The 26,377-nt window shown below is 47.7% G+C and overlaps 4 protein-coding genes across 5 annotated transcripts; 2 read left to right on the top strand and 2 right to left on the bottom strand.

Moving 5' to 3' along the window:
* Positions 1–118: 118 nt before the first annotated feature.
* On the bottom strand, positions 119–5,733 carry Cap-G (Chromosome associated protein G). Its single transcript, XM_018104339.3, has 9 exons — positions 5,266–5,733; positions 5,018–5,194; positions 4,128–4,948; positions 3,417–4,065; positions 2,853–3,348; positions 2,431–2,792; positions 1,657–2,373; positions 1,439–1,588; positions 119–979 (listed from the first exon to the last, which is right to left on the bottom strand). Exons 1-9 carry the CDS (start codon positions 5,518–5,520, stop codon positions 269–271), a joined length of 4,338 nt encoding a protein of 1,445 aa, XP_017959828.1. The 5' UTR covers positions 5,521–5,733; the 3' UTR covers positions 119–268.
* On the bottom strand, positions 5,554–26,024 carry LOC115565534 (uncharacterized). Of its 2 annotated transcripts, none has more exons than XM_089261894.1 (7): positions 25,179–26,024; positions 20,332–20,459; positions 20,017–20,254; positions 19,774–19,942; positions 19,541–19,698; positions 19,328–19,470; positions 5,554–5,787 (listed from the first exon to the last, which is right to left on the bottom strand). In XM_089261894.1, the coding sequence occupies exons 1-7, from the start codon at positions 25,306–25,308 to the stop codon at positions 5,782–5,784; spliced, it is 972 nt and encodes a 323-aa protein (XP_089118020.1). In that variant the 5' UTR covers positions 25,309–26,024; the 3' UTR covers positions 5,554–5,781. The 2 variants fall into 2 exon arrangements, with proteins under 2 accessions (XP_089118020.1, XP_089118019.1); XM_089261893.1 differs by lacking the exon at positions 5,554–5,787 and adding an exon at positions 10,759–10,888.
* Positions 6,522–9,568, top strand: LOC108653666 (uncharacterized). The gene is made up of 4 exons (XM_018104325.3): positions 6,522–8,071; positions 8,222–8,454; positions 8,512–8,905; positions 8,957–9,568. The coding sequence occupies exons 1-4, from the start codon at positions 6,608–6,610 to the stop codon at positions 9,464–9,466; spliced, it is 2,601 nt and encodes an 866-aa protein (XP_017959814.1). The 5' UTR covers positions 6,522–6,607; the 3' UTR covers positions 9,467–9,568.
* On the top strand, positions 9,733–10,888 carry LOC108653673 (uncharacterized). Its single transcript, XM_018104337.3, has 3 exons — positions 9,733–9,942; positions 10,011–10,252; positions 10,315–10,888. The coding sequence occupies exons 1-3, from the start codon at positions 9,864–9,866 to the stop codon at positions 10,630–10,632; spliced, it is 639 nt and encodes a 212-aa protein (XP_017959826.1). The 5' UTR covers positions 9,733–9,863; the 3' UTR covers positions 10,633–10,888.
* Positions 26,025–26,377: the final 353 nt, after the last annotated feature.

The raw sequence follows: 26,377 nt of genomic DNA, 5'->3' as shown, positions 1-26,377 counted from the left end.
GGGGTCATCTAAGGATCAAGGACCTCATAATCTGAACCGCAAGGGGGACCATTCTTGTAATACTTATTGAAGCATATCCCTAATCAGATAGACACATATAGATCTCGCAGGACTCACATTTGTTTTAAATAAGTATATTGAAACATGACACGTATTATACATGAAGCTTACAGGGTTAATGAACATTTAAAACAGAGACAAAGTATTTAAATATATCTTAATCGAATACATTACACAGAAAGAAGGGGTGGGGTCAGAGGAATGGAGACTATTTGTGACGGGTGCGGGTTGCTATGGGGGCTTCTGGGGCATTCGCCCTGGTGCGCGGCGTGGAGCTCTTTGAATTGCTTGTGTGTGCTGCGGCACGTTCGCTGGATTTGTTTTTCTTGTGTGTTGTTTTGTCCTGGCGCACGCGCTTGGGTGTGGACACTTTGAGATGTCCTTCGGTCATGCTCAGCTCCTGGGATAACCTCTTGCGGGTCATGCACATGGTATTCATACGCAGCTTGCGCGCCGAGTGACGCGTTAGTATCCTGTTCACGGGCGTGCTGCTGCTCAGATGGGATGCGGAGCGCCTCCTGCTGGGCTGCGGCGTCTTGTGATTGGACTTTGGTGCTGGCGCTGTTGCTGACGCGGATACGGATACAGATACAGATGCAGGTACAGATGATGTAGGTGCTGTGTTCTCCTTGATGGAGGAGCAGCTGCTGTCCGTGGGACTCGCTGTGCTCTTTGATGCTGGTACCGTCTTTTCGACCGGAGTTGCCATTGACACGCTGCTGCGTCTTCGGGGCGTCGCTTTGGCGTCGAGTCGTTGCTGCTTGCGGAGTGGCGAAATGCGCTTAGAGGATTTCCCCGAATCCGTGGATGGCGACGATGAAGCCAGCGTCGCAGTCGGCGTTGCAATCAGCGATTTGCGCAGGACACGTTTGCGTCCGTTGCGCAACGGCGTTTGTATATCGAGATGAAGCACTTTGCGCTACAGGATCACAAAAGAAACAAAATAAGATAAGTTAAACAGAAAAGCTAATAGAAATAGGCTAACTATCTAGCACTAATTAAATAACATACAACTTTATAAATATACACAGCTTGTGTTACTAGACCGAGGCTTAAAGAAAACAACGTTTTTGTTTTGTTGAATGTTTGAAAACGTGTTTTTTAAATTCATCTTTTTTGTTTTCAGTCAATGCTAAGTGCATATCGTTTATCATTTGTGCTTAAATTAAACAATGTTCAGGATTTATCCTGGATTATCAAAATTTGTTACAGGCTACATTTTAAACTAAAAAGAATTACGATTCGTTCTTGCTGTCTGCTCTCTGCTCTCTGCTCTCTCTTCTCTTCTATTGCTACTCTTGATCTGGCTCTGGCCCGAGGATTGGGATTGGACCTGTCGCACTGCCTAGAGCTGCAAGCGCAAGCGCGTGGTACTCACTTTGCTGCCCGCTGGCGTATTGCGCGCGTTGCCATTCGCGTTGCGATTGCGCATCGAGCGCAGACGCAGGTGACTTGCATTTACCGATCTGCTTGCATCTAGCGATTCGGTTGTGGGCGAATCCACGATTATTTCCTCCGATTCATTGTGCTGCACGGAATAGAACGTCAAATGTTACTTAGGTTAGCATTAAAGACTGCGATTTGAAAAATTCTTACCGGCTGGTTTTGAACGGGACTAACAACTTCTACGACTTCGCCTTCGCCTTGAGATTCTACATCCACATAGTCATCCTCTTCGTCTGCTATTGCAGCCACGACTTTTGCAGGTTCCTTTTCCGGTTCCTTTTCAGGTTCCTTTTCAGGCGTCTTTGAGGCACGCGCTAGTGCCCGCTCTAGCTGTTGCTTTGTTTTATCCCTGCGCAGATGGCGACGACTGATTTCTGTGACCTCCTTCTGCTGCTGTTTCTGCCTCTCTGACGCCACCGCCTCTGCCGCTGCCGTTGGCGTTGGTGTTGGCGATTTTGATTCACCTATGCTTTCGCTATCCGAGTTGTAGAGCGAACGCCGCAAGAAGCGCAAGCCAACCTCATTATTGGCCCCGAAAGTGGTTAGCACAGGTTCTGCAGGTGCAGCTGCAGCTGCAGCCGCAGCCGGTGCAGGCACTGCCTCTGTTGCTGCTGGTTCTGTGACTGCTGCAGTTTCTGTTGTTTTATCCACTGGTGTAGGTACCTCGCTTTCGGCAACAACTGGCGCCGCAGGCTCTTGGGCAGGGCCGTCCGATGTGGATACTGTGGTGGCTGCGATACTCTCGCACTCCTCGGCGTCTGCCTCGCTGTCATTGTCATCGGTCTTGCGGGCAGGCGGCTTGAAGCTGCCATTTAGCATACTTTTAAAGTCCTCAATGCTACTAATCATGCGTGGCTCCAGATCACTCTGCAAAACAAATCTCATTCAGTCAAGAGTTAAGGCACACTATTTCAATTCACTTACATTGATCAACTTGTCGGCCAGCTCCTGCATTTCGTCCTTCAACTGTGAGTTGTTGAGCACGTTCAGCTTGAGCGTGGTCAGCTCCTTGGTCAGCAGGCGACACATATCCTTGCGCTCCGTGTAGAAGTTGTGAATGTAGTGCAGAAAGCTGAGCGCGATGCGATTGTGTATATTGCTCTGGGGCGTACTCGACACCTGTGTTGTGAGATCGATGAAGAACTTGGTTACATGATCCGGCGAATCGTTGCTGCAGCTCATCACAGACCACACGATCGGCAGCAGGCAAGGCTCCAGTAAATGCTGCAGCTTCTGCTCCACAATGTTCTCAAAGAACATGCCAAGCACCTGGTTGATTATGGGCTCTAAGAAACAATAGAATATCGAATAAGTTCCGAAATCATTGCGAAATCTGTGGCATTTACCCGTGTTGGGATTAAAGTAGCGCTTGAGCAGCTTCTCTAGCACTTCAGGGCGATTGTCCAGCTGACCACGCAGAACCAGGCGACACAAGCCGCGCACAATGGCCAGCAGGATGTTCTTGTCCACAACCTTCTCGACAAAGAAGCCCATCATGCTAATGATGTCCGCATTTTGATCGCCACTTTGCGATTGACTTATGTCCTCCTCGCCGTCAAAGTCCTGCCTCGTGAACAGGAGCCGCCGCTTCGTTTTGGGACCCACGACGGATTGACCCATATCCATGAAGAAGTCGATACCGTAGTGATCCATTTGCTCGCAAACGCACTGCGCGGATATTTCGCAAAGGCGCAAATTGTTGTTCTTGTAGAACTCTTCGACAAGCACATCGAACACTTCCTTGGTGTACGCCTCGTACAGAAGGCTGAACGTGGTGCCGCACTTCATGGACCACTCGAAGATGTCCTGCTCCGTTGAAGGCAAGTGGCGGCAAATGAAGTCCTACAATTACAAGGAGAATTGGAATTCAAATATTTGGTAACAAATCATGAGAGAGAGAGCTGCATTACCTTGTAAAGCTTGCACAGGCTGGGATTCAGGTTGTGTACGTGCTCAGAGGCGACCATGTAAAAGGATATATACAATCCCTTGAGTACACGCTCCTGCTTCGACAGCTTGGGCCGTGTGGGCAGCTGCAGCTGTCCATGCTTCTCGAGTAGCGGCTGTATCAAATCCCTATACTCATCAGTAAGGATCATTCGTTCGTTGTTGATCGCCTGAGCACGCATATATTCCTTTTGCATGGCAAAGTTATCCTCCATCTCCTCGAGGTCGAGAATTCGCACTTTCAGCGATCTGATCTTCATGACCAACGATGTCTCCACATTCTCAAGCAACATATCCGTCAGTTCCCGATCGTGCACTAAATCGTTTTGCTTGGTATTCAGCTCGCATATGTCATAGATGATAGTCAGAAAATATTGCATACGGGCGGCCACATCGGTCTCCAGTCGCTCCATGCAGCGCACCAGCACGGCCACGATTTTCGGATCCAGCCGGCATTCCCTCAGCAGATGCGATATTAGCTCCTTCAGATTGTCACGTCCGATTTCATCGCCCAGATCGTAGGTCTCCAGCATTTCCACTAACGAGAGGAGCATGCTCTGAAACTCGATCTGAGCAAATTTGTCCATATCTGGCTTCTGGAATTGACAGAATCTAAAGAGAGCAAGGGTCAGTTAATCACGCATCCAAGATATGTGTATACAATTGTCACTCACTGCTTAACATAGTCACAGAAGATGCTTAGCTCTGGGAGCACCTGCTCGAATTCGTCAGCTTGGACCTGTTGCAAGTAGGCGCTGAGGCATTGCCAATAGAGGACAAGCTCGACGGTGAGCGACTCTCGTGGCACGCAACAGTGCAGCTCACAGTCTTCGGTGAGCGGCAGTTGGGCGAGCAGATCCGTATAGTCCTTGTGTTGCTCGAAGATCACGAACAGCATTTGGCGAGCCACGCGTCGAAAGCGCAACAGCTCTTCCTCGGTGGAGTCCAGCTTGAGAGCAGCAACTAGATTCACATAGTTATTCTGGTATGATTCGACCCAGGCCTTCAGCATGTACTTGATCACATTTTTGCGCACATTCTCGGAGCTGTCGTTAAGACCGCGCTCAAGGAGCGTCAAACGCTGAGACACCTTGTAGGAGCGCACTGGATAGTTGCACATGTTGATGTACGTATGACGACGCACCTTCTCATCCACGTCCCACAGCCGTTGCAGTATGTGCGGCACTGTTAAGTAATTGCGACCCATGCACGAAATGATGCACTGCCTCACACTGGACGAGGGATCCGCGCTCAAATGGTACTGATAGGCGCATAGCACCTGATCGTTGGGATCATCGGGCACCTGGAGACGCTGCATGGCAAGTACCGCCTCTTTCCGCACACTGGGCGATATATCCTTCAGCCTTTCCAGCATATAGTACAGAATCTGATCGCACTGGGAGTCATCGAGAGCGGCGTACGGTCCGAGATGCTTAAGGATGAGATTCACAAAGAAACATATGCGATAGCGTATGTGCGGGCTATTCGAAATTGTCTGCGAAAAAAGCAAACAATCAAAATGTAAACAAAACGTAATCGATAAGCAAGTACAGTAGACACTCACCGAGAGCAGCCACGAAAAGGTCTCGGCCAGCAGCGGATGTGTTTTTTCCGACTCGAAGCTGGTGACGAACTTGGCACAGAAGGCGAGTGCCGTATTGCCGTACTCATTGCTATCGTCCGCCTCCAGAATCGTTTTGATCATTTGGATGAATGTGTACATGAAGGCATCGTGATCCAACTGGAAGAGAGCACAGTTATACATTTACAGTTAGACTTCAAACCCAGCAGTCCACTTTCACTGCAACCTACCTTGGAGTACAGTTGCTTCATTTCCTTGATGTAGCGCTTGTGAAATGTTTCCGACTTTTGCGCGTTCGAGAGAATTGTATACATTGGCCCATGGCCTGCATACCGCTGCTCGCTGGTATTGCCGTTGTTCCTGCTGCCGTGGGCCGCGGCTGTTTTCGTTGTGGCCACCGCATCGGGGCTGCCCTGCTCCACAGTGTTTTCTTTTTCTTTAGTTTTTTTGTTGCGCTTCGCATTCGCCCGGACCTTTTTGACCATTGTGTTTGGGTTTCCAGCTCCTCACTTTACCGATTTTTCTTTTTTAAATTGATTGCCTATTCTCTTAATTTAGCTTCTCTATTAATTAATTCAAATTGTACGCAGCGCAGCTTACTTTATTTTTTTCTTGTGAAACGCCAGCTAACAAACACAAGCGTCGCGTTCTTTTGCATTCCGTTTTCCACCCCATTCGCGCTGCCGTTAATGTGTTTCTCTTTTTCAATTGACGGCGCTGCCAACCTGCTGCGAATGCAGCATCGATCACAACTGTTGTCGGTTAAATTCAAAATTCAATTCAATAATTCGTAAGAAACTTGTAGTTATAATTTAATAAATAAATATGCAATGGAGTAAAATTTAATTTTTATATGCCAGTATTTTTTTTTTCAGTAAAAGGTTATTTATGCCGTAAATGTAAAGAGAGTTGAAGCTCATTTCCTTTGTCCCTGACGAATGACAATTGCTGACTGCTATAAGACTATCTCGAATTTATTGAATCTTAAAAAATAATATATATATTTTTTTTTTATGATGAATAATCAGGTCCGCCTGTGGCTGTGCCGTAGACTGACTGACTACATTTTATTTATTCACATCTATACTACTGTATAATACAGTAAAATTTGCTGACGCCTACTGTCTGTAGATCTCGAATGTGAGTGTTACATATTAAATGTGAAGTGTAATACAATAGTATATGGTTAATTATGTGTAGTGAATGTTAGATATCTTTAATGGAATGACTTTTTGCCTGGAGCTAACGTCTCAAATGGAATGACTGGGGCCAGCATCCTGCTTGGAACCATCGTCCCGCCTAAACCTTGAATTCTGATAAGAGTAGAAGTTCAGATTTAAGTTAACTGTACATCCAACCATCTGCCCATCTCTGCTTGGCCTGTAATAACTCACATTACTGCCTAAAAATACTTGATTGCAAGTGATTACTGAGCATCTCTGTATGTACATATATTGGTAAGTACGAATTTATTAATTTTAAAAAATATTGATAAAATGGTCCTTCAATGCTTTTTCAGTCAGTAACATATGCAAATCTTTAGAGAATTTAAATGATTATTGTTAAACAAAAATGTCGAACGAAACGAAGCGAGTTTACGATGCTCGCTCCAAATATCCCGATCGTGGAAAACTCACGGAAAATTCGTTTAGCCCATTGAGTGTTGTTATAAAAAATCTGGAGACATCCCTATTGCTGCTTGGCTCCAAGGAGGAGCCCGTCCTTCAAGTTGTACTCAGTCATTTGTCGGAGTTTGCTCGCAAACAGGATGAAAATGTATTGGAGCTAAAGCAACAGCTACTGCTGGAGAGCCTAGTTGATAAGGAGCTGTTTATCGATGCGGAGAGTGTTATAATCCGACGCTTTGCCTTATTCCTTATCACTGCCATCTTGGATAACACGGAACTGGGGGAATACGATACAGAAAAGACGACAACGCTACTCGACGTGGCGTTTAGATTCTATTTAAAGGAGAACGATGAGTTCTGCATAGAATATCTGACCTATATAGTCAACTTGTGTCTTCGCGATCCGAAGGTCGCACAGAGTATAATTGAGAATATTGAGTTCCTGGAAAAGTTCAAGAACATATTCATTAGCTCGGATAATCCCGATACGGTTTTCAATTCCATTGAGGCATTGCATAAGATTCTCCAAGTTCAAAGCGCCGAGGAGATGCTGGAGTTTACCACACTTCCGGGATTCCCCGTCGATCGCATTGTCTGTGAGCTGACCAATGATTTCCTCGAGATCCGTTTGGCGGCCATCAAAGTGCTGAAGACGCTGTTGGCCGATACCAGCGATGAAAGTGTTTTCGAGCCCCTTCATCGCTGTTTCTTCGTGCTCCAGCAGCTGGTGAAGGCCTTCTGCCTAGATCCCAAGGCACCAGATGCCCTTGGCATTATTGAGGTGCTGGCCACGGCTTTGCGTTCGGAAAAAATGACTAAGCTCTTCTTCGAGCAGAATCTCTTCGACCAGATGGTGGAGAATCTGAAGGAGATTATGGACACTCTGCCACCCGAAGTCGTCTGCGCCATCATCTCCATATTCGCCGAGGCGGCCAAGTATCAAAAATATCTGCCACGCATCCATAAGGCCAACATTACGGACATGTTCATCAAGTGCCTGATGAAGAGCAAACAGGAGCCAGCCCCATTTGTTATCATGGGTATCATTCGCCTGATCGCCCATCCAGAGGCATTGCGCGCCTTTGTTGCCGAGTATGAGAATGGAGCTCTGTCCCGGCTCATTAGCCTATTTCGTGCACCTGACGTGTCCATTAAGACACGAGAACAGGCAGCCGAGTTGATTGGGAGTCTATTGGTTAACGCCTTCCGTGTTACAGCTGAGCAGTTAATGGAACTGAACATCGCGGAATCCTTGGTAATTACTCTGAAGCAGGGGCTGTCGGAGCTATCGATCGATCTAATACTATCGCTGCTTTCGATTATCGAGAGTTTGGCTGACAACGATGAGTATCGTACGACTATTGGCGAAAATACAGAACTCACTGAACAAATTGCCCAGCTACTTATGGTAAATATCTTCTATCTACATATATGTATATACATTTCATGATAAACACACTTCTATCGACATTGAGCTATCGAATTTGTTGATGTACATATACAAACATATATATACATATGTCGATAAAAATCGATTGACTGTCTACTCTTCTAACAGCGCTCGTATGCTCATTCTATATTGGTCCACAACATATTTCGCTGCCTTTGCACTATTATTGACGAGCAACCTGTTCGAGAGGTTCTGCTCGAAAATTACATAATTTCCTCAATGAAGCGCGCTCTGAAGTCCCTCTCCAATCTGGTGAAGACAGCTGTGACCAATTTCATACTGCAGACAACACGTTTCAATGAGTTCGTCGATGCCTACATCGATCGAGGCATTCTGGAGGTGTAAGTTAAGCAATCCCCCTGGCTGGCCCTTAAACTCATGCAGTTACTTCCTTACAGATTGATGCTCTTCCAGAAGCACGCGTTCTGTGTGTCCACTTGGGGTCCGGCCATTGAGAGCATTTTGTCCAAGTGCCCAACCATGAAGTTCTGCATCCGCAATTACTTGGGCTTTACGGATATTACGGCTGGCAAAGATTTCTATGTGTCGAAGCGTAAGTTCGAAGATTTCCGTTGCTTTCAAAACATTTTGCGACACGATTGCTCGCCTCTGGAGGCGGTGCTGGTGGTTAATTTCGACCGACCGACAGCACTGGCAGAGGACGTTGTCTGTGTGCCCACCCATTGCCTGCATGATGTGGACAATGCGGGCGATCAGAATTGGGAATACTGCAAGCGGCCAGCTGATGACAAGCTGCCGGTGTACCTCGAAGCACTCAACGAGACCTTGGCCGTGAGTATTTTAGGCCCAACTAAACCTAGCTAACAATATCTCGCCGTCTAGTTGAATGGCCTTGTAGAGAATCCGGACAAGATCAGACGCAGCATCGACTTTGAGAATGTGGCCAAGCGCAGCAAGATTATAGCCGAAGCCGTGAACAGCGTCATGGGCGAGGACATCAAGATCTTGGATATAAACACAACGGAAGAGTGCTCGCGCCACACGGTGCGCTGTCACCTGGAGCATCTTCGTCATACCTTACACACCAATTTCATTCCGATCGGCGCTGTGCACAGCGGCTGTCAGTTCGAGCGCGCCATCCTCTTCAAGTGCTTTGCCGATCAAATTGGCCTGCCCTGCACCCTGCAGCGCAGCGTCGATGGCCGCATGCTCTACAACGAGGTGCCGCTGCCTCTGGAGGTGGACAAGGATATCCATTGTGACCAGAAGACTCTCAAATTTATGCCCTGGCGCATGCTGCGTCCCACTCACATTGTGGATCTCATGTACAACATAGGCGAGCTCTATCCCATGCAAAGTCGCCAGGCCCTACAATATTTGCGTCTCTATTGAGGCCCGAATGTGTTACAGATTTCATTGTTTATTGATTTGTCCAAATTTTGAATGTTAGCCCAATAATTAAGCAGAAGTAATTGATTGGGTCCATCGACTAAACGAAGCGCCTTATCATTGTCTATTGAAGATCCCATTCCCACTAAATACTCTTTCCCTGTAAAACTCTCAACTGGTTCGTGCTGCTGCCACCGGGTTTGTGTCTTTGCTAAGCGTTGGCCCACTAGAGCCAGTGCGCATGTCTCCCTTTTGACAGCTCTTACGACTCTGACATTCGCTGTCAAATGAAGTCGTTTGGCCTCCGCACATAAACAACAAGTTTTCTTCGTCTTTTATAGAATAGGGTTTCCAGCTGGCGGAGCAGGCATCCAATCGTGGTCCAATTGGCGGCCACAATATGTCCAGAGCGCCTCTCACGCTCGCCTATTTAGTGCTCACCTATTGCTCCATTGTCTTCACGGCTTGCGTCAACAACGGTAAGTGAAGCGACCTTTACACCTCGACGGGTAGAAAATCAATAAAGTTCTGTATTTGCTTGGTGTAGTGACTGGCACTTCCACCACAGGCAGCTCGACCGCATCGGGACCCAACTCCGCGGGCAGCCTGAGCACCTCGCTGACCAGTGGCGGGCACATACATCGCACCGCCGCGGCCATTGAGCGGGTGAACAAGCTCTGGTGCTATGCCTGCGACACCATGGACGATGGGCCGGGCTGTGTGGATGTGCTCGAACGGAATGACACGTCCTTGATGAAGAAATGCCAGGGCGAGGAGTTTATCTGCATGGTATGAACTAAATAGGGTACATGGAGTAGTTATACTCTAATCGTTGCTCTCTCTTTCGATAGGTCAAACGCTTCTCGTACACCACGAGCACTGAGAACTCAACGAGCTCGCCCAAGATGTGGTCGTTGGACCGTCGCTGCACTGTGAACTGTGAGCCCGGCTGCATTGTGATTGGGGAGCGCACCAAGCTCTATGCGTGCACCTCCTGCTGCGAGGAGTCCTTCTGCAATACGGGCCGAGGTGGCGCCGCTGGCATCTTCCATCGTGAGGCAACGGGCATTGGCACGCGGCTCTTTTGGCTTGCTGCCCCATGTCTGGTCAACATATCGCTAATGCTCTACAAACGGCATGCCGGCCAAGCGCTCAGCCAACTGCAGTAGTACCTCGAAAATGGAATTTAGCCAATCTGAACTCTTCACTTGCTCCAACCCGAATTCAAAGCAAACAACTAGCCAAACGAGTTTATCTGCCCCTCTTAAAACACTATTTTACCTAGTCATAGTCTAAGACATAATACTACGAACTAATTACTGTGCACAGCCTTCGCCCCTCACGATCTGTGCTTGTGTGCATCTTGTTGGCCCAGAGATTAAGGTGTGATAATAAATGAATCCAAGTGTCAAAGTGTGTAAACAACTGAGAATGGGTCTTGAATTGATTGAAGCAAAGGTTCTAAATGAATTTTAGATTTATATATTTAGATATCAATGATCTACGATTACTCTATAACATTGTCTTCAAGTTCTTATAGGGATTGAGTTCTAAGAGTTCTTACCTATACTCAGATAAGAGATTCAGCTTTATATGCTTTCATCTGCATTAGGTTTTTTATTTCAGTCATTCATTCCTTAGCCACATACTCATCATATGAATCAGCTGCAAATTCTAAATGCATTTTAGTCGAATATTTTATTAATTGATTTCCACTTAAGCAATATGCATTATCCCTTAATCCCCTATCAGAATTTCTAACTGCATTTCAATTGAGAGCCGATTAGAGTTCATCATTTGGCATTTCGGCTCATTGTTATGGAGAACAATTGTAATTAGTTATCTGAATTGCTAACTGCTACTCTGGTATTCTCTCTACAATTGTCTCTCTCACTCCCTCTGCACATGATCTGCATTAATTTCCACACACTTCCTATCCCATTTGGGTACATGTGTAGTCCTTTATCCGCTTAGTTGCTGTACTTCAGGCTGCTGAAACCGTTCATTTGGTTTCGTGAATTGCATTACATATCCGTCTGTCCGAGAGTGTTCATTCCCCCGCTCCCTCTCTCTCGCTCTTCCAGTGCCCTACTGCATGCATCCGCCTTTCCCATTCGACATCCGACATCCCATATTTCCCACATCATTCACAATCGTGCACATCCGCCCACTTGGCCACTCAAGCCTCGCCCTGGGTGGCATTTCCGGGCAGACAACTACAGCTACTTGCAGCATGAATTATTTATTGGACAAAGTATTCATAAGCAGACAAAGTGGGTTAACAGTGGGAGGAGAGGCGTGGCAGCAACTGGAGTTGTCGGAGCTCCTAATCAGCTTCACTCCAATCCCCGTCTACGCCTTGGCTAATAGGGTTGCCATTAAGGGCAGATACACATATATGTAGGCGTGGCGCGCCCACTTAGTTCAGTGCACACACACTCCCGCACGCCCGCACGCCCACACTCCCACAATTTGTTTTCATCTGTGGACAACTTTCTCTTTGACTTTTAGTTTGTTACATCTCCAGGGCCCAATTGCAATTGTTTTTTGTTTTCTCTGCTCTGCTGGCTGCCTGTGAGTTATGGCCATAAAGCAGCCAGCTACATCTTGGCTAATAAACCAGAAGACAAATCTGTGCATTTTGTTGCTTAATTTACATAAATGGCCAGCAGCAGCAAATAGGCTGCCCCATTCGTAGGAGACTAGAAGACCAGGAGGCACTTGGTCTTGGTGTGCCGCAGCAGCGCATTCATCATGAAGAGCGCCACTTGAGTGGGGGCTGCAGGGGCTGGTTAGGAATGGCGGACAGGGAGCTGTTCCCTCTAGTCTATTGGCTTTTTGCTTTATGTATGTATGTGTTTTGGCGTTTATTTTGTGGCTTTCATGTCGTAAATCTTCATCAGACGGCAAATTACGTGGTTACCAGTCAGCCAGCAGCAGCGCAGGTTCTGCTCCCTCACTCTCTCCCTCTCTCTCTCTCCCTCCCTCTCTCTTCTCGTCTGGGCCGAGTTTTTGTGGCGGCATATCTGGTAAACAATAAACTGACCGCATTGCCTGGCATTCAGCCTGTGGGCGGTAAAAACAATAAAGCGGTGACAAAAACCAAACAAACAACAGCAACAACAACAGACAGCAGCAGCAGCAACAACAGACAGCAGCAACATCCCATTGACAACAGTTTCATTTATGAAAAATAATAGCTGAAGCGGCAGCAATATGCGAAATTTATTATTATATTTGCGTTGTGCCGCAAAAATACAAACGTTACCAACGCCTGCTCCAGCTCCAGCTCCTGCTCCGTCTCTTAATGTTGACCCCGACCTCAATATAAAGTTGCCTGGCTGATTCGTTGTCAGTGCAGACGCCACCAATGGGCAGCTGGAGTACGAAGGCAATAGGAGAAGCCGTAACTGCAGGAGCAACAGCAGCAACAGGAACAGCAGGAGCAGCAACAGGAGCAGCAGGAGCAGCAACATCAAGAGCAGCAGCAGCAGCAGCAATAAGGCTGCACAGCAATTGTTATTGTTGTTTTTGATGTTGCTGCTGTTGCTGTTGCTCTTTGTTGTTATTCGTTTTATTCATTCATTATTATTGCTACTTTGGCGTTGTTGTTTTGCTGTGTGATTGCTGGCGACACGTTTATGTTGTTGCTGTACTGCTTGCTCGTTATTATTGTTGTTGTTGCTGTTGCTGCTGCTGCTGCTGCTGTTGTTGTTGCTGCTGCTGCTGCAGCAAGTTCACAAAGAAATTTCAATTAAAATGCAACAATGCCGCACTCCATCATCAGCGTGCCAAGCTGACAAACCGCGCGCACTGCCTCCGCTCGCTTCTCGCTGCTCGTCAAGCCCCGTCGCTTGTTTACAGTGTTGGGCAACGGAATGTAACCAACTGTAGTAAAAAACTAACCACCCAATCATCCAACTGCTGCTGCAGTCACCCACAGAATGCGATTGCCGATTCAGTGGGTTGCTTAAAGAGTTACAAATCATCAAGGCTTAAAGAGTTTAATAGGGAGTAATAGGGAATGTGTCTACTACACTGTATATCTATGAATATAACACAAGTTCTTCTGCTTTAATGAAATTAAGTTTTATAAATGCCACATTAAAGCTCAAATTATTCTCATATTAAGACTTCCTTCTTCCTTCTCCTTTTATCATTTCAGCATTACATCATTTCAATCTTTATAGCAAGGCTCTGGAAAACTTTGAACTTGTCTTCTCCTGCCTGCCTTTAGCCTTTAGTTTATCTGCCTCTCAACTTTCCTTTAACTCCCTGCTTCCCTTTGCTCAACTCTTTAGTGAACCAACAATGTTGATTGTTATTGCTGCTGCATCCTTTCGTCCCGACGCCCGTTTCCTGCCCTTGGAGTGATAAATCTCTGTCGCCTAGCAAATACGAGCAACCGCACGGTAGCAACTGCAGCCGAAGCGAGCAATAGCCAAGGCCAAACAGGCGTAACATTCTGAAGAGCAGCCATGCCAAAAATGTTTGTTGTTGGCCCTGGAGCAGCGGGCAATCCCCCAGTACCAGACCAGTGCCAGTCCCAGTCCCAGTCCCAGTCCCAGTCCCAGTCTCCCCAATTCCCTGTAGCCCGTGGCACAGCGAACGTGTAATTAAAACTTTCGAGCAAGCAGCCACGCAACTACAACTACAATTGACTGACTGCCAGCCAGTCTGCCTCTCTCTCTCTCTCTCTCTCTCTCTCTGTATGACAGTCTGGCTGTCTTCGTAGCGCTCTCCCTATAGCATAAGCTGTTGCTGCTGTCAGTTTTTTGGCGCCTTGTTTTTAGCTGCTCTTTAATAAAGTTTTGCCCGTGGATCCCTGATTGGATCACAGCCAAATGCAGCTGACATTGATGGTGCCTGACCTAAGCTGCTCCTGCTGCTGCTCCCGCTCCTGCTCCTACTCCTGCTCCTGCTCCTGCTCCTTCGCTGGCTCCTGTGCGGTGTGATTTGCGTAAATGATTTTGATGGATTTGATGGGATTTGAGCGCGAGTTTTTATGCAGCAGCCAAAACCCTACGCAGCTGTGAAATGGGTTTTCCGAGCAGCAAAGCTCTCAAGCTGATTACCAGCCAGCACAAAGCCTTGCCACACTATCGCTGTCGCCGTGTATTGGTTAAGCTTTAGTTTTCTTCAGCTCCTCAGCTTTAATGCTCGCCATTTCCTGGACATGAACACGAAAATGCACTACATACAAATTAGAGTGCGAAAAAAGGGGGCGAGACGAGCTTATGTCGAGCTGAGCGCGCTGCAAATTGATTTTTTGTGTCTGCCTCGCTGCCACACGCCCCACGGCCCACACCACGTGCCACTTGCCACTTGCCACTTGCCACCTGCCACTTGCTGTACATGCTACAGGCGCGTAATCTCTTAAAGCTCCAACTCCGCCTCTGTTTCTCTATCTCCCACTTTCGCTTGCACCTTTCGCTGGCTACACGAATTTGCATATTAATCTGGCCAAGAGCAGCAGCTCCAACGACCCCAAAATTACACGAACTACACATTTTGGTTTGTCACCTCTTTCTCTCTCCATCTCTCTCTCGCTGCACCTGTCTCTTTCCATGTGCATGTTGTGAGCCGCTTTTGGCAATCGCCTAGCGTTCAGCCGTCAGCCCTCCCCCTCAGCCTCTAAATGTATGCAAATGAGCACAACGGCAGCTGCTCTCAAGGCGACTTAACGCCTGCTTAATGAACATAAATTAGTCACCAGGTGTCGCTAGGTAACACGCGGCCCGTGTCTCCATGGAGCCAGCACACGCACTTCAATTTCAATTTGTAATTTATGCCTAAAGTAAATTGCAAACTATTTATAATAATTAACAATTTGTAGTTGCACAATTTGCCTAGCCTACATGAGACGGGGTCAGGGTTCGAATCATTCAAATGATTATTATACAATAATAAGGGTAATACCTAGTAATAGTTTTATGATTTATTCATTTACCTGCCGAATTTTACTTTAAGTCTCAAATGAAACCATCCGGCAACGACGAGTACATATATTCCAAGGCTTGTTAAGTTGGCTGCGCCTCAATTTTTTGCAAGTTAAACTCCGTCTATTGGCCTCTTATTGTGCGCAATCAACTTGAATTCATATGATTAACAACCAATTTGACCAATTCGCGCTCTCCATTACGATATACTATATACACGTATACACTCGATATATCGCAGCTCGTTGATTGGGAATCCGCTTCAGCGGCTGCCATAATACAATTTGTTGCACATCCGGTTCGGAGTCCACTCGAATTTCCTCGCTTCGGCCACTTTGATGCAATTAGTTTCGTGAGTATTTCGTATGCACGTAATGTGACTCAACGGCAATTCCGAGTTGATTGATGGGGTATCCGTTCGTGTAGCGATTGGATGTGAGTACACTCATGAATATTGAATGATTACATGTCAGCCATAATCGCATTTCGATTGGCCTCACTTTAATCGATACAATAGTTGGGGGAAGGGGGTTATTTTACTTTTATCCTTTTCTTCTTCTTCGTTTTTTAATTGCCTGCCCCCCATTCGCTTTCCAATTTATTATTGGAGTTTGCCCTGGCTGCCAGCGGAAGAGCTGCTCAAACACTCGAAAGTGTATCGAATGATTAAAGTTTTGACCCCATTTCGATTCAGTTTATTGACTCTTGTCTTCAATTACAGTTTGCTAATCATGGCCTCTGGCTCATTACAATTGTCATTCCCGTTGAGTGCCCCACCCATGGCTGTCAGCAGACGTACAACAGTGCGTTTAATGGCCTCCTCCCTGAACCCCTCACGTCAGCTTCTATGCTACTTGACCGCAATGGAATCAATGGCAAACACACACACATGCACATATACACACCCCACACACACACACACACACACACAGCAGCCATGAGTGAAGTGAAGGGCGTTAAAGCCGCGGGTTCACGGTATTCCACGGATCTCGCATCGAATGCCACAAGGGCGGAAGGTTCACTGGTTAGCTGCTTATGTGAAGTGCTGCCGAATTCCACACAAAAGCCCATGTCGGTCAGCCTGACCAGGCGCGACAGGACCACAGGAGGATAACAGGATAACTGGGCAACAAAGGCAACATCCGCTGGCGACTTCCGTTTGTCTCGCTCTGCGGCTGACAGGAAGCAATCAATAGTGTAATGGCGGACAAAAGCATCCGCCATAGTTTGGCACTCTGGCACTTTGGGCTGGCAGGAACTGCACCAGCAGATCCTAAAACCTGCCCAGCCAGCAGCAAAGGCAGATTAAGCTAAAAGAAACAAATGCAAAAAAAAGAAAAAGCCCAACGAGATCCGCATGCAAAAACCAAACTAAATTCAACTGACAGTTGCGCAATTTGTCAACCTTTGCCGAGGACCGTTCTCTCACCTCCCGCTGTTCTATTTCCCCTCACCCGGCTAGACTTCTGCCCCGTCGCACATTAAATTATCCCCTATATACCCCGCCCTCCCCTTTTGACTTTGTCGCAAATGTAAATAATGCGTTTTAATCAAAAGAACAACAGTGAAAAATCCATTAAGGGCGTACGTGCCGCACCCCCAGTGGCTCCACTTGCCCCATAGGGGGGGCACAGCTATCCCCTATCCCTTCCATCGTTTGGCTTGTGCCTAGGCTTAGCTTTTCGCATGCTGCGCGCGTCATTTGCAGGTTGATTTACAAATTTCTTTAATGGGGCGACGACAACATTTTTAATTAGCACCTGTTCAGGTTGCACGACTCTCTTCGTAATCTCCATAAAATACTCTAGCCAGGGCGTGCTCCATGGAAATTAATTTCCAACTTTGCCTTGCTTCTCCTATCTTCCGCTTCTCTGCCTCACGCACTTTTACAACTTCGCCTCGCTCAAATGATGCCATTCGAATGCGAGGCGGGGCTTGGAGCTGGAGCTGGAGCTGGAGCTGGAGCTGACTCTATTGCTGCCTTCTAGTTAACCCATTCGCTTCTGGTGCTTGCTCTCGACATCTTCAACCGCAGCAGCCACTTATGCTATCCTCTCTCTCTCTCTTTGATGTCTCTTCCCTAAACCACTTGAGCTTAGTCCTGATCCAATATCCTAATGCCTTTCTATGTTTGTTGCCGCGTGTGCAGCTATCCCAGCAGCGAGCTCCTGCTTTGACTCCCCGCAGTCAGTGGTTCCCTTTCCTTCTCCCTTCTCCCTCCCCTATTGAGGACCTTTGTTGTTGCTGTTGCAATAATATTTTGCAAGTGTTTCTAAACAAGCACAAAGTCATGTTTCAGCAGCTGTAGTCTCGCTTCTTCTTCTGCTTCTTCTCGCTGCTGTTTTTATTGTTGTTTACCCTTCGTCCCTCTGGCTTGGGCTGTAGTTGTTGTACGTTAGTCCCCGCAGTCGTTAGCTAAACTTTCGCTGAACATTAAAGCAATTTGGCCAACATTTATAGACTGATTTAATGGAATCAAAAGGGAGTCACTGGGGCTGGGGAGAGAGGAAGGGGTAGCGAGAGGCATGTTGTTGGCAAAGGAGCCTCACACAAATGAGATATTTCCACACAAGTGAGCAGACCAGAGCCGACAACATTTCAGTGTGTGTGTGTGTGTGTGTGCACTTGGATATAATTGTTTGACTAAATGAGTGCGTCGCTCCTAGCTCGCCAGCCCCCTCGCCTATTCCCTTTGCCCAGTGCTTCACAGACACTCGTCTGAGTGTGGTTTGGGGATATAACAAGAGAACAGCAATAATTATGGCAAACACTCCCTTCACCCACAGCCCCCGCTCTTTATACACAAGAGCCATATGCAATTTTGGGGCTCCACTTTTGTATAAATTCACTTAATGCCCCGCCCTCTCCCTTGGCAGTAGATAGCGGCAAATGGATATGACTCTTGGTGCTGTGCATTATCCCAGACATCCAGATATCCCAGATATCCATGCGAGGAGAGAGACACCATGTGTGAGGCGAGGCGAGTGCCGAGCTGCTCCCCAGTCAAATGGCTCGAAACGGTTGCCATAATGAGGATGAAATTGAAGTCTAAACAAACAGAAATCGTTTGGGCGAATAGCAGAGGCCTGGCCTCCGTTGGAGGAATGTTGAGGAATAAGCAGCAAATAAAAATGCAAAGGAGTCTCCATGGAAATTGAATATTTAATTATGCGTCGATGGAAATGGCGTCTCGAGATGGTGACGAAAATGACCCAAACAATCATGGGAATGGCGACAGAGTGGGCGAGGAGGTGCCACACTTTTCTTTCTAGGAAAAATGTAAACGCTGATTTTGCAAGAGAAAAGGCAAAGAAGAAGCTGCTAAATAATTTATTCTAATTTGCGACAGATTTGCCAAGGCCAAGAAGCTAAAATGTCAGAGGGATTCCAAGAACAGAATACATAAAAAGAGAAACCGAGGAGGCAAAAAAGCTTCGTTGGGGTCTCGTAAAATTAATTTGAGAGGACTCGCAATAGATAATTCTTAAGGTTTGATAGCTGCCTCATAGGGATTCATCTGCGGCTTTTGGTTAGTTTAAATTTAGTTTGCCAATTTGCGCCCAGCGAGAGCTCAACTGGAAGAAAAACAAAGGGACGAGCAAGCAAATATAAATTAGAATTTAATTTTTATCGACGTGGAAAGGTGGCTCGAGTCGGGATTTGTATGTGGATGTGGACGCAGACGTTGCTGCTGCCTTGGGAGCAATCGTCTGGTCTGCTGTGGTAGCGGAGTGGATCTGGTGGCCTAGGCAACCGAGCGAGCGAGCGAACATCAACGGGATTCATATCCATTTGTGGCTGGCACGTGTCGCAACATATCAAAGGCATTGATTTACCTGAGGGCAGTTGGTGGCTCGATGCAACCCCCTTGGAGGTAATTCATGTGGCCACAGAATCAGATGGATGGATGGAGATTGGGACTCACCTGGGTTAGCTGCGAGGAGGCGTAGTAGGAAATCCTCGAGGGACATACCGATTCTGGTTTCGAGTAAATGGTCTCGCCGGCCTGGTCGCCCATGGGCAGCAGGGCGGTGGCGTAGGGTGTGGGCGTGGGTGAGCTGCGGAAGCCTGTAGGGAAATGAATAGTTCGAAGGTCGATGAAAAGGGAAGGGTGTTATTGAAGAGGGCCAAAACTTACGGTCGAATATGCTGCAGGACTTTTTGGTCTCCGTTGGATACTTGTTGAGGCTGGCAATGGTCGCATAGGAGCCGGTGGCACTCGGCGGTCGTCCGAGGGGATCAAGGCGGATGAACACGTTCTGATGGCTGCCATAACCCGCCGTAGTGAAGCTGGTGCTGAGCATTAAATGAGAATGAAGGGTTAACAGTTAGCTAGATAATTAAATTGATGTGCCAATCAATCAGACTTACTGCAGCGAATCCTGGCGCAGCTGCTTGCGAGCCCGAACATACATCATGCTGGCCACAAGGCCTACGGCCAGGACTAGGCCCAAGGCACAGGCAGCGGCGCTCATCAGAGCCGGTCCCTGGGAAGGGGCGTGGGCAGGCGCAGGAGACTGATTCGGCTCCGGCGAGATGCCTGGAATAGTTATGGCAATGGAAGGGAGATATAAGCGAATGACAATTGGTAATGGCAGACGATTGGGAGCTTACCCTTGGCACAGATCTTGTTGCGCTTGAAGTGGAGTCGGGTGTCGTTGAACCGGGGAGGTCCTTGTACCACCATGTTGACATTGACCGGCAGTTGGAGGCTCACGTTTCCCGTGCACGGGAGGTACACCAGGAACGACTCGATCTCCTGCGGCACTATGCCCTTGTGGGGAATGCTGAGCGTGGGCGTGCCCAGTGCGTCCTGGTCAGTGGCGTACTCGATGCTGATTGTATAGCGCAGCTGTCAGTGAGTTGGCCAGTTAATGGAGTGCAAATCAAATTTTCAAGTCGGGCAGGAGAGGTGGGTAGGTGGCTTACCGGGTAGCTGATGAGACTCTGCCAGGAGAACTCCAGCTCGTGAACGTCTGCCGGGACGGGAACGGTGAAGTGCATCGCGTATGTGTTAATGGCGCCCTCGTGCACGTAGAACAAATCCGCCTCCAGCCCTATGAATGAGAGTAAAGAGCATAGCGAAGATGAGATTAGGTTTCCGATGCATTGCAGCTATAAAGAGAAAGTTTATTTCACAATTTGCTTTGTTACAGTTTCCCTTCGAGTCCCTTCCCGGGATTTTCTACTGCTGTGCAAACTTTGTGCATTCTCTGTTTACTTTCCTCGCAGTTGATGGCTCTCTCGTTCTCCACCCTCCCGCTCTATATACCTTTCAGCTTCAACGGAAATTGATTTCCTCAACGATGCAAGGGGGTGGAAGTTGGCGGGTTGCGAGCGGTGGGTGAGCGAAGTTCGGTAAACAAAAACCAAGACACAATAATAATCGAAATCGAATCCGTCACCAGCAGGCGACAATGCAAAGGGCGTCAATTGGTTCTCGCTCTCGATTTCTGCCTCAAATGGTGTGCGACAGACACCCGGGGACGATGAGAACGAAGGGATTTGCGTGTGGGTGGGGCGAGATATTAAAAGGTGTCAAGTGTTGTCTAACTCGATTCGAGACGAGACCAGGCGAGACAGCGACCAACTCATCTTCATGATTCGCTTTGTGTAACTTTAACTAGCTTCGGGACGTCCTAATCTCTGACCCCGACCCTGGGAGCTCCAAGCCGCCGTCCCTCACTCTATTGCCAGTGAAAGACGAGCTGTTCAAGTTAAAAAGACGTGAAATTAAATTTCTTCATCCGCTTTCATTGTTTTCTGTGCCTCTGCCTCTGCCTCTTCATCATCATCTTGTGTTGCATCATTTACTTCCTGGGATCAGGCCTTGCTTTGCATTGAAAGTCGCAAATGCTGTTTACTCTCCTTAACTTGACTGCCAGCCCTCCTCTTCATCTCCTCCTCCTCCTCTTAAGTTTGCCATTCATCTTTTGACTATGCGTCTGTGCCGGATGTTGAGTGTTGCGTTTCCGGCAGGGGCAGGAGGAGAAGGAAAGAAGCGCGTATGTGCGTGCATTTAGGAGAGACGGAACACAGCGCTCTCTGCGTTCTTAAAACAATTTCAAATCCAATTATAGAACAAGAAAAAGCATTTTTCGTCTAAGAACTTCCCCAGTTCTTACGCCCTTTTTCTTCACAGTTTCATTTTGTTTTTGAATTCGAAATTGTTATGCACCCCGCTGACTATCCTCCAGGCAGCCGAAGTGTGCTACTTTTCCTTTACATTTTCCGGTTTTCGTTGGCAAACTGCACAGAAAAAGAGAAGAGGTGAGGAGAGAGAAGAGGGACTGCAATTGACTCTACTTTGATCCCTCTTTATTCATCCATTTTGGGAAATGCGCCACAGACGAGACGAAAAACACAAACATAACCTCAAAGTGGCTCGCATTAAAAATGCACAAACACACGAAAAGGACAATGTCACTTAGTTCGAGCTGAGTCCTAGGAAAAGAATGACGGGAGGTTAGACAAGGTGCTATCAGAGTGGGAAGTACACCTTGTTCAACCACAAAGGGAAAGGGGGAGGAAATGCACTTGTTCTGGCTTAATTAATTCAGCTCTGATTGGATACAAATGTGATTCACTCTCAAAGAGACTTTCAGCTTTTCGATTGGCCTCTTGGGCGAATTTAAGCTACTGCCTGAAACGACTTTAATTTTCGTGGGATCCGCTTCGTTCTGCAAGCGGAGATAAAAAGGAGAGCCAACTTGGTTACGGGTCCAAGTCTTCTTCACTCGAACTTTGGCCGTCTTTCATATCACGCGCCTTGCACAGCGCCAACTTTGCCGTCGCTTTGCAAAGTTTTTAGCTCGTTCAGGAGTCGTCCCAGTGCCTTGTCCCAGATAGTTCCCCCTGTGCTCCCCTTGCTCTCCACCATAATTATAATACCTGCGATTGTCTGAATGGCTCCGCCACACACACGTGACGCTGCAACCGCAGACGCTCGCTGGCAGAGTTGAAGCAGCTGGATGGAGAGAGATGAAGAAGGATCGGCAGAAGGGCTCCTCGGCTTGGCTTTGACAATGGCATCACACAATTTGCATAAAAGATTAAGAGGATAATTAGTGTCATTAGCTGAGCAGTGCAACGCCGAGCATTCCCTGAAATTATCATCTCATCTCTCCTCTCTCCCATCTTCTGCTGTCTAGGTGACACCTCGACAGGGCTTATCCCTTTACAATGAATGCAGCTCCCTGAATAGCCTTCGCATTCGCTCCTTGAATCAGAATCGAGCTGGACGTTTAATTGGCACAGTTTAAGAATTGTTCACGCCTTCTCTTTTCGCTTTTCTCGCCTTGCTCAGCAGTAATTTGAATCGACCCAGCTCTATAGAGAGATACAGATAGATAGAGAGAGAGAGAGAGAGAGAGAGGGCGCAAAAGGTCGAGGGTTGCTTTATTATTGCGGCGATTTTCGGGCTGTTTTCTATTCATTAAAAATAATTTTCTTTTGCATTAACTTTTAATTTAAAGGGAAATTTTCAGCCAAAAAGGTGGGAGCATGCTCTAGACCTAGAAACAAGTCCTGTTCGGCTTTGGGTTCCTGTTCGCTCTCAAGAAATGTGCACATCAAAGTGAAACTTGTTGAAATTGCATTTTTACGCACCCTTGCACAGCACGAGGGAGGAGGAGGAGGAGGTGGAGTGGGTAAGTGGGGCAACCCTCCCCGACTGGTACGTGAAGCTGGTGTCGCTGGCAACTGTGGGTCGAGAACTGCTCGTTGCTGGGACGACGCTAGGCAATGGAGGGCAGAGCGGAAAATCTTCAGCAAAAGCGTAAAAAATATTTAATTTTAATGTTGTCGTCTCTCCATCGAATCGAGACACACACACACACACACACATACACATACATCAGTGTAGTTAGGAGAAGCCAGAAAAGAAATCGTTTAACTCATGTTTACAGCTCGCTGTATGGAACAAACTAAGAAATTGAGGGTCGAGAGGAGCAGGGAGGGGAAGAGGAAGAGGCAGAGGCAGGGGACGGCGCTTGAAATAGCAGAGCGAATGCTGTACTCGATTTTTATTGTGGGAATGCATCACGTCAATCACAGTCACGCAATGAAGGAGCTGCCAGGCAGTGAAGTTATTCGAGAAATGCGTATGCTGAATAAGGGACGAGGAGCTGAACTGAAACAGGGAGAATCGGAGCGGTAACTGGAACGGGAGCTGGGTCATGCAGCCGTTACACACATTCCACTCGAACAAATAGCCATAGAGACACATGCAGGGGCAGATGAGGAGCCCGGGAAATAAATCATGCAATGGCATGTCGCAGTTGGCGGAGTGGGCGGGTCAGTTTGTTTGATTTCATGCTGCTTGTTAATTTTGAAATGGAAAACAGGCCCAGAGGGTGGCAAATATTACAAGGGAGGGGGTGTTAACTGGTCGTTAAAAACATAACGAGCTCTGCGGAAGGGGAAGATGATGGGGAAGAGTGAGAAAAGGAAGCTGTGTGAATCGCGCATAGCACAGGAAATTACAAAGAGCAACAAGCAAAGTGGAAGACTCTTTGAGCTGTCGCTAATGAAATCCGATTTGCATTCAAAGACGTGAGGGGGGTGAGGGGCCAGCGCATGCTTTGTGAAGTGTCAATTGCCAGGGTGAGCAGCGCATGGCTCAGCGAACTCGAATGCAATCTCAGAGTGAACTAGAGAAAGGAGAGATATAAAGAGAGAGAGAGAGAGAGAGAGCTGGAGAGGAGGAGCTGGAGTAGCTGACCCAGTGACGTGGGCGACAGCTGCAGCTCAAAGTTCTTTGGCCATTCATCAATCTGGGATCCGCGTGGCACTTGTGTGGATTATTTTTATGCTGTTCAACTAATTGAAGTGCCGTGATTTGGCGATTAGCCGGAGAACTGGACTAGGACTGGGACTGGGACTACGATTGAGCCTGCATAATGAGATTGAAGCATTTTGCTCCAATTACAGCTAAGTGCCGGAAAATGCTGTGCACAGCCAACGCATGAATGATGGACTCTTGGCTAGAGGGAGGGAGGCAGAGTAAGAGAGTCGTAGGAACCGCCTTGGCTCACATTTTGGAGCCATGAACCATTAATCAACGAGAGGCAAGCAACACGACGTCATTCCGCCTTGGCACGCCGAATGAATGCCTATTACTGTAACTATTCTCGAGGACATGAATTGGGTAGGAGCTAGGGGAGTGGGGCTGGGCTTGGGCCTGGCACAAGGTCGATCTGGAGCCACTTGAATGGCTGGCGCCATCAATAACGAGGCCTCGCGTTGAGCAAAACAGCAAAACAGCAAAACAAACAACAAAATGCGCCGCACCGGACTGTGAAGTCGTTAGCATAGAAAGGGGGAGGAGGAGGGTGGGGCAACTGGGCGAGAGCAGGAGGCGGACTACTTGCAGCTGTCAACAGGGTGGCAAAGGTGCGAGGGTGGCTCCGTCCACGGCCGGAAATCGATTTGTGTGGATTTGTTTTCTTCCGTGTTTTCGCGTAACTTTTGTGGTCGTCCAACCCCGCGTCCTTCTCTTCCTCTGCCTCTTCTATATCGTCGTCGTCATGGTCAACAATTATTTCGGAACTATTAATGACTGCGACGTGCTCTGTGCCTAAGCCCCCGCCTCAACTTGTTTTGTTTGCTTCTCCTGCTGCTCAGGAGCAATGAATTTGTCCTGTCGCACTTTGCCATTCGGCTATTAATCATATCAGTGGGGCGGAGCTCTGAGTTGGCGCCGACGATTATTTTCGAATCGAAATGAGATTGCGCCACTGCCAATATGTGGGGCATATATGTATCTATAGACTTACCCATCAGCTTCATCACTTCGTGGTGACTGATGAAAATGTTGAGATATCCGCTGACCGCAGGCAACTGCCAAGAGAGCAGCGCTGTCCAGAGCAGCTGCAGCAGCAGGCAGCGGCTGCTCCTGTTGGCCATGGTGAGCAATGGGAGTTGCTCTCGTTAGTGTTGTTTAGCGGGAGATGCTTATCTGCCTGGGATGTGTGCAGTTAATAACTTGTCAGTGCATGTGACGCCCCAATTGGCGCTCATTTCAGGGGGAGTGCAGCGCCCCTTTGGCTGTGCGGCAGCCAATTTCAATGTGTGACCATTGAAGCGTTCCGCAGGCACAGACGAGACTCACTCTTCCTTTCAGTTGTGATTTGGTTTCCAGTTACCAGATGCTGCCAGTTGGCAAACAGGCGACGCGGCTCTAAAAGATGCGTTAAAATCAAATTCCGGCTACGGCTACGGCTACGGCTGCGAATACGGCAACTGCTGCTAACAGTTCCGGATGCAACCACAAAGCGACGAGCGACGCCGAGCAGAGCTCTACGAAATTTGTGTCTGGTAAATTTTGGAACTTTTCAGCCGCTGCAGCCTCTGTCCCCGTTCAACTTTTCCAGTTTTGTTTTTGTTGCGGTTGCGTCTGTTGTTGTTGCAGTTGTTGTTGTTGTTGTTGCTGAATTCGGCTGTCGACTGCAAGCGCCATCAGCATTTTCGCATCTGACTCTGAATTTCGTTAGCTTTTTTATTGGCCAGCTTCTGCCCTCTTCTGTGGCTGCTTCTCTCTTGACCAACTGCTGCTCCTGCTACTCCTGCTGGTGGCTTAGCTCGTCACGTTGGCAACGTCTCGCCCGTTGGTCAGTAGCCAGTGGCAATGGCAGTTGCTGGTGTCGAGCATGTGTCCGGGCTGTCCTCTTAGTCCAGCTTGTCCTGGTGGCCTTTTTGTGTCGTCTGCTCCACTGGTTGTCCGGCTGACCAGCTGCTGCGTCCTGTTGAATAGAAAGTGATTTAGTTAGGAGTCGAGTGGTCGGTGACAGTGGGGAGAGTGTGTGGTGCTGTGGTTGAGTGGCTTTGTTGTTTGTTTCAAAAATAATTTCAGAATGTGCTGCTCAAAGAAAGTTTCTGCCTGCAAAAGTAATTACAAAGTTGGAAAAAGATTAACAGCTTACAGAAACGCACATCGAGAAGAGGAGAAGGGTGAGTGGAGGGTGAGTGGTAGGTG

The sequence above is a fragment of the Drosophila navojoa genome, chromosome 5 (genome assembly GCF_054131105.1).
Source record: "Drosophila navojoa isolate 15081-1374.11 chromosome 5, UAZ_NAV_1.0, whole genome shotgun sequence".
Taxonomy (NCBI): Eukaryota; Metazoa; Arthropoda; class Insecta; order Diptera; family Drosophilidae; genus Drosophila; species Drosophila navojoa.
Note: the sequence above shows the minus strand (reverse complement) of the source record. Positions and strands in the feature narration are given on the sequence as shown.

Bases quoted from the DNA above. Each gene is read 5' to 3' on its own strand.
- Cap-G (XM_018104339.3), bottom strand. From the start codon at position 5,520: ATGGTCAAAAAGGTCCGGGCGAATGCGAAGCGCAACAAAAAAACTAAA. The intron at 4,949-5,017 runs GTGAGTGTCTAC...CTTTTTTCGCAG, and splicing joins CCTTTTCGTGGCTGCTCTCG to ACAATTTCGAATAGCCCGCA. The intron at 980-1,438 runs GTGAGTACCACG...GTGATCCTGTAG, and splicing joins ATACGCCAGCGGGCAGCAAA to CGCAAAGTGCTTCATCTCGA.
- LOC108653666 (XM_018104325.3), top strand. From the start codon at position 6,608: ATGTCGAACGAAACGAAGCGAGTTTACGATGCTCGCTCCAAATATCCC. The intron at 8,455-8,511 runs GTAAGTTAAGCA...ACTTCCTTACAG, and splicing joins GATCGAGGCATTCTGGAGGT to ATTGATGCTCTTCCAGAAGC. The intron at 8,906-8,956 runs GTGAGTATTTTA...CTCGCCGTCTAG, and splicing joins CACTCAACGAGACCTTGGCC to TTGAATGGCCTTGTAGAGAA.
- LOC108653673 (XM_018104337.3), top strand. From the start codon at position 9,864: ATGTCCAGAGCGCCTCTCACGCTCGCCTATTTAGTGCTCACCTATTGC. The intron at 9,943-10,010 runs GTAAGTGAAGCG...TGCTTGGTGTAG, and splicing joins CACGGCTTGCGTCAACAACG to TGACTGGCACTTCCACCACA. The intron at 10,253-10,314 runs GTATGAACTAAA...CTCTTTCGATAG, and splicing joins GCGAGGAGTTTATCTGCATG to GTCAAACGCTTCTCGTACAC.
- LOC115565534 (XM_089261893.1), bottom strand. From the start codon at position 25,308: ATGGCCAACAGGAGCAGCCGCTGCCTGCTGCTGCAGCTGCTCTGGACA. The intron at 19,943-20,016 runs GTAAGCTCCCAA...TAACTATTCCAG, and splicing joins CAACAAGATCTGTGCCAAGG to GCATCTCGCCGGAGCCGAAT. The intron at 19,471-19,540 runs GTAAGTTTTGGC...ATTTCCCTACAG, and splicing joins GTCCTGCAGCATATTCGACC to GCTTCCGCAGCTCACCCACG.